We start from the raw sequence: 10,456 nt of genomic DNA, 5'->3' as shown, positions 1-10,456 counted from the left end.
GATCTAGACGTGGGTGCGATGGAACAGAATGCCAGACACTGACCTTTGTGATGATGTATGATGGCTCCGTGGTCTGGTTTCAACTTTCCCTCGCGTGGTGGTTTTGGGTCACCGGGTTAGTATACTCACGCACTTTGTGACACAGTTTTATGGATTATATGTGAGGGTGTATGCATGATGATGATAGATTATGAATAAGTCTGTCTCTATTGAGTCAATCACTTTTTTTTTTTTTTTTTTTGTGATTTTACCGAGGCTTTGACTGCGACTCGCTGTCATATCGCCTCTTCTCTTCTAGAAGGGGATCCGTCGATCAGGTCCTCACTCCTATTCTGTTAAATAACTTTACAATTTTGCCTAGCTCTTCCGTCTTACCCACCGCCAGGACACCCTTCAATTCGTCGACATTCTCATAGATATCTGCAATTCGCAGCTGTACTCTGTGAACTTCATATTTGGGGCATTGCAGTGCTATATGTACAATGTCCTCTAAAACATGACATTCATCGCAGAGCTGCGATTCGCTTCTTCCCATGAGGACATCAAATCTTTTGCCCATGGTGTGCCCTGTTCTTAGCCTCAGTATTAACTTAAGCTCATTCCTCGTCAAAGAAGACTCTACAAACCAGGGCACCTCTCGTGGTGTTGGTAGAATCGACTTACTCCATTTCCCCTTTTCTAATGATGCCCTATGGTGAAAATCTATCCACATACTATGGCACATTTTCTTTATAGCCTCATTCCAGTCCAGGTTTTCTGGTATCCACTGATATGGTACCCCTGAATGGCCGGCTACCTTTGCCAGCTCATCTGCCCTTTCATTTCCCTCAATGCCCATGTGCGATGGGATCCATTGAAGGCATAGATCTCCTCCTCTATTTCTCTTGGCGTCGATCTGGTCAAGGATGTGGTATGCTATGGTTTTACTGTTATGTGAGCGAGTTGCTGCGGCAAGATGTTGTAAAGCGCTTTTGGAGTCTGTTAAAATGACAGCGGATTGCGCCGAGAAATCATCGCTTAAAGTGTATTTAATTGCTTCGTTTATCGCGATGAGTTCCGCCGTCATTATTGGTATTGCTGGGTTTAGCTTCCAGCTCTTGTTTATACCTACTTCTGGTATCACAAGAGCTGCTCCTGCTCTATTCTGATCTTTGGATCCATCTGTATAAAGGTGGCTCCATCCTGCGTACCTCTCTGTCAGCATTTTTTCGACACGCTCTCTTCCTTTATCGGATACTATGCTCCGTTTTGGTTTGTCTATTCCTTTGACCTCTAGTTGGATAACAGAGCTGAGGTCGTAGGTACCAACTGGCCTCCTCAGCGAATACATACCTAGGCATTTTGTATTTAATACCTCCCAACTTTCTGTGGCTTTTAGGATTCCTACCAGTAGAGGGAGCTTTCTTTTCTCATAGTATGTATTGCTTTCAACAAGCTCGTATAGGAGTTTCACCTTTGCCAATATGGGGTTATCTATTATAGATTTCCACTTCATCCATGTCTTGGTAGCCAGTGCCCATCTCCTGACATTCAGTGGAGGTACGCTGAGTTCCGCTTGGAGCACGTGAATGGGTGTTGTCCTGATAAATCCTCCACATATTCTTAATGCTTTGGACTGGATGCGGTCTAGCCTCACCGAATTAGTTTCGGCAGCGGAGTGGTAAAACATGCTCCCGTAATCTAATCGGCTTCTAATGAGTGCCGTGTATAACCTTCTCATATGAATGGGGTGTACGCCCCACCCACCTCCCGCCAGTACTTTGAGTATGTTCAGAGGTTGTGTCAGGCTATTCGCGCAATGACTAATATGATGCTTCCACGTTAGTCTATAGTCCAGGTTCATACCTAAAAATTTATAAGTGTCTACTCTTTCTATTATAGTGCCGTCGATTTTTAAGTTAAGCTGGTTTTGTCTCTTGCCTCTGGCAAAAAGAACCACCTTAGTTTTACTGGGAGCTACTTTGAGGCCTCGCGTTTCCAATAATAATTTCATTTCGTCAAGACTCTTCTGCATTAACCTTTGACATTCATCTACTCTTTTTCCCGAACAAAAAAGTGCGAAATCATCTGCATATTGTACAATGTTGACCCTCGTCATTAACTTTAATATGTCAGTTGTAAGAATGTTGAATAATAATGGGGATAAGGGGTCTCCTTGCGGAAGGCCTCTTGAGCACACCGTACTCTTCTTTTCATTATTAATGCACATGGTGATTTTTCTTTCATTTAAATACTGCTTAAGATATTTAGTGATCTTCCCACCGATTCCCCATTCATTCAACACCCTTGACACTTCTTTCACATGCACATTATTATACGCATCCTGGATGTCCAGGAATGTTGTCAGGGCTACTTCGTTTTTGACCTGTGCTGCATTGATGTCTAGTACTAGGTTGCCTATGTTCTCCAGAGTCGACTTTTGCCTTCTGAATCCCGTAGTATTGTGATGAAATAGTTGTTTTTTCTCTGCAAACCATTCGATTCTTCTTGCAATCATCTGGTTGAACGTTTTGCACATGCATGATATGAGTGCAATTGGTCTGACTGACGACACTAGGGTAGGGTCTCGCCCTGGTTTTAAGATTGGGATAATCATCGTTTCCTTCCATTGCCTAGGGACTTTGCCGGTTTCCATGATTAAGTTGAATATCTCCACTAGTTTATTTTTTCCGATCTCTGGCAGCTGAGCGATCATGGAATATGAAACTTCGTCCATGCCGGGGGCAGTGTCTTTATTTTTGGTTACTGATCTTAGTTCCGCCACTGTAAGAATTTCATTCATTGTATCATTAGGATTATATGTTTCCTGTTCTGCGATTTCTTCCTTCGTTTCGTCACTTTTACTTGCTAGTTGTTGAAGGAGGAGTGACGCCATGCTTTCATCCAGTTGATTTTTGAATTTGTTTCCCGATTTGCCCTTCATCCAACTCATTTTTCTCCACATTTCTGAGTAGGAAGTTTCCGAGTTGACGGAGTCACAAAATGTTTTCCAACTTTCTCTTTTGGCTTTTAGGATTACTTTTCGAGTCGTGGCTTGCTTTTTCTTTAGTTTTAGGTAGTTTTCTGTGGAACTGATTTTTTTGAAGCGAGTATAGGCAAGCCTTCTCTCAGCGATTGCCTTTGATACTTCGGAGTTCCACCATGGTTTTGGTCTAAAGTTTGGGTGACTGCATACTTTGAGTCTCGGAATGCTTGAATTTGCCCCATTATTCAATATTGCCTCCAATTTATCATACTCTACTTGTGCATCTCTGGTAGGTTCTGTAAGTCTGTCTATGTCATTTGAGACTATTTCTCGATATTGTTCCCAGTTTGCTTTAGGGTAATTTCTTCTTGGGATGATTTCTGTTTGGCATTGATTTTCCACAAACTCGATGATAATGGGTAAGTGGTCACTGCCCATCGTATCGGAGTCTATTTTCCAATCGGTTTCCAGTACCAGCTCGTTGGAGATAAATGTTATATCCGGTGCCGCTCCTCTCTGATTTGGAGGGGCGACCCTGGTACTTTGTCCATTGTTAATCGCTACTAAGTCAGAGTCAAGGCATACGTCAGCGACATCCTCTCCTCTTGCGTCTCGAAGTATATGATCCCACATTGGGTGGTGTGCATTGAAATCCCCACCCATAATTGATCCCTCTCCCATTTGATCGAAGAGCCTGCTCCATGCGTTTTTCCGAATGGTAACATTGGGTTTACAATATATTGCTGTCACTGTTTTTAGTTTTTGTGTCCCTCTGATTTTGACTTGACGTGCCTCCAGTTCAGTTGGAAGGCCTTGTAGGGTCTTTTCTTTAGACGCCAGTGTTTTATGCACCAGAATAGCTATTCCTCCGTAACCATCCCCTCTGTCTTTTCTATACATCGTGTAATCATTGAATTTCAGATAGTCTAATTCAGACCTCAGCCAAGTCTCTGAGATTAATGCTATTAAATTTTTTTGTCTTATTAAGTAGAGCTCTATATCATCCTTTTTTTGCTTCATACTTCTGGCATTCCATTGTAAAATCCTAATTTGTTTTTTACTATCCATTTTGCTCCAGAACCTCTCCTAGAATTTCCTTTAAGTGTTCTTCTTTGAATTGTTTGCATACCCAGTCCACTGCTTTAATTATTAGTTGTTTAATGATCTGCTGCCAGTCTCCCCCTTTCAGCAAGACTTTCATAATTTCTCCCATCGCGTTAACCTCTGTCTTCCCCTTTGAATTTTTCTTATTTTTTGTAGGCTTTACGCTACTACCTGTAGCTATTATTGTTGAGCCTGAAGCTTCTACCACCGCTTCTTCTTTCTTTTTGATTTCCTTAGTTTTTTGAATTGTTTCGCTTTCATCTCTTCCTACGATTTTTTTTGTTTTAATATGTCAGCATAGCTATTATTTAACATATTTTTTTTTGCTTCCTTGAAAGGTATGTTCATTTTTTTCATTGCTTCTTTGCAATTCTTTTCCTCTTGCCACTTTGGGCATTTTTGGCTGTTTGCCGCGTGGTTACCTTTGCAATTGATGCACGTAATTTCCTCATTTTTTTCGCAGGTTTTGTGGTTTTCACCACACTTAGGGCACGTTTCTACTGTACGTCCGCAATTGTTCGCGATATGCCCATATCGCCAGCATTTGTAGCATTGCATAACCCTGAATACATACGGTTCTACAGCAAAAGAGACTCCATATATGTAAATTGTTCTCGGCAATATTTTCTCCCCAAATTTAATACTGACTGACGAGGTCTTTGTCAGCTCTCCTGTATCACCTTTTCTTGTCAACCTCTTAAGGTTGATTACTTTTGCATCACTTTTGATTTCCATTTGCAGTTCTTGGAGGTCCATATCAATATCGACTTTTCTTATTACTCCATAAGAGCAGGAGTCATTCTCTTTGGTCACAAAACCGAGATCTTTGAGTTCTCCAGCTTGTTTCACTTTATCTGCTTCTTTTTCGTCTTCTACTTGGATGTACGTCTTTAAATTTTTATTGTAAATTTTCTGTACTTTTACTCCTGCCTTATGCAGCATCTGCGCTATTTTTAACTTTAATGGAATTTTACTTCCCGTCGCTATCATGACGATGTTTTGGTTTCCCTTTGGAGTGACCCCAGAGTCTCTTCTGGGTTTTTTTCCAGAGGTCACCGTCTGCCATTCTTCTTCTTTTTCTCCAACCACTTCCTCTTCATCATCGTTTCTTTTCTTCTTCGATTTTTTGGTTTCATTCACTTCCATTGTGGTGTTTTCCATTTTATTGTTTTTGCCGTTCACGCGGTCTTGGAATTCGCGCAACAGTGTGAACAAAAAACAGTGTGGACAACCCCTCGCTTCACAGCGTTTGACGCACTCCCCGCACAAAGTGCACTATCCGTGCAACAATAAATATTTTTCACTTTTTCTCAAGCACTGGCACTGATTGTCAAAATCACATGGGACCACACATGTTGAGTTTATTGTCAAATTCATTTACAAACAATATTATTTTTGTTGTATCCCGTATTTATAACCGTTCGCGAGTAACCAGGCGAATAGCGACACGAATACGCAAGCGAAGTTGTACAACCTCACTCCACCGCTGTTGGCTTCCGACTGAGAGTCAATCACTTAAGCGACGGAAAGCTATTAGAAGCCCGCACACGTCCGTTATCGAGATGCAACTTAATGTCTCTTTGCAACACGGTCTCTCATGACACATAATTACTTATACATTGTCTGGTGACAATAACACTGGGGATTAGGAGGTGGGTGATGAGATAGGGAATGGAATGGGAATATGGCCCAACCATATAGAATAAATATAAAACGGGGAAGAAGACTGCATTAAGCTATTATAACGAACGAACAGAATAACAATACAAACTAAAGAATTTATTATCAATATGTTATAGGTGGTTAGTATATATCGGGCATCGGCAGTATATTATAATGGAGACAAATTGGTTCACCATATTCAGCTAACTAGAAAAATTCGGAATAATAATTTTATATAGTAGTAATTTAGTACCTATTCAAAAGTACTTTTCCGGCGCGCGCACAAAAAGGGGGGGAGGTCTCGGAAACGGAAAAAGCGTAGAAAGCACATAGTTTTTTTAGTGGAAATAATTTGCCATTGGTAGCGCATTTTACATAAAATTATGCTTAGTTCAGTATAGCTGTATAATATGACTACCTTTATAACATTATCAAAGGGTGACTCTTGGAAAGAGGTAGGCTGTGGAGATCAGAGAAAAATAGCACACTTGTCAGGTATACCTACGGAAAATAATAAGATAATACGATATTACTACTGATGAATAGGTACATACCAATGACAACGACATACCAAATTGATGAGATTTCAATTGCTCACTGGCCATCTATTTTCATAAACATCAAAAATCATTAAATAATATTAACTAACTCTTATTTTCAGAAACAATATATATTTTTATATTATTGAATGCCATAATTTTTTTTTAATTATCTTATTATTTATTATTTTGGACAAAGTAGGCTAATTAACTTAGGCTTTCGAGCCTACCGTATTGCGTACATTTCGGTAGATGGGGCTGAGGTCATGTGACTCGAAGATCATACAAAATAATACTGAATTCCTTCCTACCAAAATAATCGTTTTTACCTTTGATACAAATTTTATAATCAATGCTTGGAGATTTTGACGAGAGATGGGTCTGTTTATTACAACGATGTATCTATAGTCTATGATTACAACATGATTACAACCCTTTTCTTAGCTCGTATTCTTATTTGTGCGGTGGTTCTTTGTCCGGTACAAATCTTGCAATCGATTTTTAATCAACTTCCCGACAAGCTAGACATTTAAAACTTTTAAAATATATCAGAAAACGATGCTAATGCATTTTTTAATACGTTTAGCCATCTTTAAGTATAATTGAATTAATTTTTAGTTAATTCTGTTTTGTATGAAAAGTTATTTCGACACCATTATTGGTTGCGAGGGGTCTGGGGTCCTTGCAACTAAATTATTAATATATACGTGCGTTACTATGGAAATCGATATGACATATCAAAATGAAATTTCAGTATTATTTTTAAGTACAATTTTTTTTGATCAAGTCATTTGAGTCAAGTCAAGTTTATATGATTCAACAGAAAATTTAAAAATGTTGTATATAAAAAGCTTTTTTTATCTTGTAACTATTTTTAAATTTAATAATGTCTTTAGTCTATTTTTCTTAGAAGGTAAGCTTTAATTAATTTGCCTAATTACAGCCTTCGCCTTACTCCTTTATATTATCTAGTTCATAGACCAAATTGCATTAATATTTTACTGACTATATAAAATAAACATATAAAAATTACTCAAATATTTACGTTCATTTTCAGAGTTTTATCGAGTTTTCAAAGGGGGGACATAAAAACTACACGGTATAAAATTTGATGAATGGGACATCTGTGATATTATTATTTTTTAATGACACCATTAAAATTAAAATCCGTCTAGTATCTGAAATAATTTCAAATTCATTAATAATGTTATTTTTTTATCGGAAGCATAACTCCACGGGATGGTACCAAGTACAGGGTGCGCCGTAAATGAGGTTGAGTACGACTCGGTTTTCGTCGCAGTAGACGGCTTCAGGCAAAGGTGAAAGACCTCGCTTTCTTTGTGCACTCTGCCCACATCAAAGGGAACCCGGTGACTTTTTTTGACGGTACCGAGCGCTGCCTAAAAAACTGTTTCAAAAAGTATGCAATACTTTTGGCTCACTCAGTCAAACTGTCGTGTCAATACGGTTCGGTAAATATAAATTTTAGTTTAGTATTCATAGAAAGCTTGTTTTAAATTTTGAATACGAAGTAGTTTTAAATATGTTGGGTCACAAGTGTGGTGTTCGATATGTAGGTAGAGGATGATGATAATGAAGTCTACGATGTAGCAGGGTGAGATTTATTAGCAGCGTATCGGTACAATATTATATTATACATGATAGTTACGAGCTAAGTACTTGGATTCGAGTGACATCTAGATAAATTATTCTTCGTTATTTATACACTAAAAGTAACACATTAACATAAAATTCTGGTACATAATCATTTTAGACTAACTATAGAATCAGCGTTTTAAATCGAGTAGTTTGTGAAATATTATTTGTTATTACAGTCGTAAGAAAATATAATACTATAAAAATGATTATTCAGCTAATACACCGTAATGATTTATAATGTGCTGTGATATGTAATAATATACCGTATTTAATGTCGCCAGACAACTTGCTGATTTAGCTAAGATGGATTCGCTGGGAATATATTACTGCAGGGTAATTTGATATAATAAATATTTGATCGCTTATTATTCTGCAGCTACAAATAAATATATTTAATGATATTATCTGGATCAAAATACTAGATAAAAACCTCTCCAACCTAATTCCATTAATCTAGTTACTGTAATTATTTGCCTTGATAAGTACTTCTGTAGAACTTGACTACCTTGACGATCCAGTGACCGAAACACATGTACGTGAAGCATCTCTCCATAAGTACTTCAATCTCCGAGGTCTGCCGTGTCCGCTCATGAACTCGAGTGTTTGTAACGCGGTCATACCAATGTACCCTTAAGATTAGGCAGAGACATCAATTCTCAAAGCTAAAAAGCCGAGACCATTGACATGCAGCAAAAAAATTTTCGAATCGAATTCATGAAAAACGCCATCCCATGATTGGCTCACCCATATGTGCTGCACACATTGCACATAAGGATGTGGAATTCCCGTTAAATCTAAAAATTATGATTCTATACAACATCTACCTTAAACGTATTACAAGATGTATCTATAGTCTAAGTATTACAATGTTAATTTTATGTGAAACAGTTATAATATAATTGAAACTATCATACCACGTGTCAGTGGCGCACCCAGGATTTAATATTGGGGGGGCCCAAGGAGGAGAATGTAAATTAGTCCCATAGGATCTTTTTCTTTTTCACAACCTAATTTTTCGTTTATCGGTCTTTTGTCTATTGCACTCGGTACCTACACCATGGTCCCCACATCCTGAAACGGGCCCTCAGGCTACGATGTTTGGCGGGCCCCCTACCTACCGCTAAGATTAAAGGCAGTGTGAAACACTACATTAACGTTCTTCAAATTGTGTTTCAGTTCAAATTAAAGGGTACTTATATAGTGAATTATTGGCGATTTGTAATACATCTACTTTAATAATGGAGCTGTCGAGTATCGACACATAATAATGAAAAAATATATTGCACAATTATATAAATAATTGAAAATGTTCATGGCCATGAAGTATAATAGCGCCGCAGGAGACTGTTTTTACTATTAAAGCTAATTTATGATGTGTGTTTATCTCACTTATCTGGTCAACCCGACACGCCGGGCCCTCCACAGCCCGGGCCCACAGGCTAGAGCTCTGTCAGCCCTCCCCAGCCATGACCTACACCACTCCGGAATTCGGGTGGCCACCGAGAATTTTTTGACAGTTCCATTAGGGATTGTGTTTCTAAAAAAACCTGACATTACTGTTTCGAAATTTTTGTGTTAGAAATTAAAATCTAAGAAATTTTTCTAAAAAGGGTGGTGGAGAATTATTACAAATCATTTTTATGCCGTGTCTTTATTTGTCTAAGCCCAAAGGTATAGTTTATTGGATTTCAATTTCAATGTTTAAAATCATTCTGATAATTTTCATTTTTGGGGGGTGCCAGGGCTCCTTGCCCCCCCCCCCTTGGGTGCGCCACTGCCACGTGTCATCTTATCAGCCGCAGAGGAAAAAAATGTATCAATACATATTTATGTGCAACGGATATTATTTAATACATACCTACACATATTAAAAGTTTTTATATTTAAGGTACTCGTATTATACACGTTATCAAGAGTACAGCATCACTGCGTCAATACAGAGCACGCCACATTATCTTTGACTAACGCATCAGTCTTGATTCTTTTGATAAAAATGATACAGCATCATGCAGTATCCCGAACAGTCAATTAGCATCTTGCAGTACTGAATACTTATCGACTTTCTTTCAAGCTTTATCTGAATCCCTTCTGAGGTGACATTATTTTTATGCTACCGTTGTAATCTTCTGATGCTCTGATACATTTTCTGCAAAGCTGTTTTCTTATCAGTCGATTTTACATCTGATAAAAAAATTTTAGGGATACGTTACCATACGTTACTATAATAACAGATATACATATTAAATATTCGAAATCTTGTAGTATAGCCATGGCCCCCACAAGGGGGGGGGGCTAGTAGGGCTCTAGCCTAGGGGCCCGGCGTGGTGGGTCGATCAGATATTAATTTAAGATAAACATTTATCGCAAATTTGCTCTAATTGTAGGTAAAAAAGTTGCCTGCGGCGCTATTTCACAAGGGGAAATTTTTCTTTTAAAAAATGAGGTATTAGATGCAATTTGATTGTTTTGAGTTGATACTTGATACTTAGATAATTCAAGTAGATGTATTAAAACTATATAATATCCC

General features: G+C 38.2%; 1 protein-coding gene across 1 annotated transcript; it reads right to left on the bottom strand.

Annotated features, from left to right (window-relative positions):
* Nucleotides 1-241: 241 nt before the first annotated feature.
* Nucleotides 242-1,640, bottom strand: LOC147070981 (uncharacterized). The gene is made up of 2 exons (XM_085948777.1): nucleotides 1,388-1,640; nucleotides 242-1,289 (listed from the first exon to the last, which is right to left on the bottom strand). Exons 1-2 carry the CDS (start codon nucleotides 1,411-1,413, stop codon nucleotides 314-316), a joined length of 1,002 nt encoding a protein of 333 aa, XP_085804903.1. The 5' UTR covers nucleotides 1,414-1,640; the 3' UTR covers nucleotides 242-313.
* Nucleotides 1,641-10,456: the final 8,816 nt, after the last annotated feature.

This window comes from Rhyacophila brunnea, unplaced genomic scaffold (genome assembly GCF_057557595.1).
Source record: "Rhyacophila brunnea isolate RB1 unplaced genomic scaffold, BYU_Rbru_1.0 scaffold_21, whole genome shotgun sequence".
Lineage (NCBI taxonomy): Eukaryota > Metazoa > Arthropoda > Insecta > Trichoptera > Rhyacophilidae > Rhyacophila > Rhyacophila brunnea.
Note: the sequence above shows the minus strand (reverse complement) of the source record. Positions and strands in the feature narration are given on the sequence as shown.

Bases quoted from the DNA above. Each gene is read 5' to 3' on its own strand.
- LOC147070981 (XM_085948777.1), bottom strand. From the start codon at position 1,413: ATGAGAAAAGAAAGCTCCCTCTACTG. The intron at 1,290-1,387 runs GTAGGAATCCTA...CTACGACCTCAG, and splicing joins AAAGAAAGCTCCCTCTACTG to CTCTGTTATCCAACTAGAGG.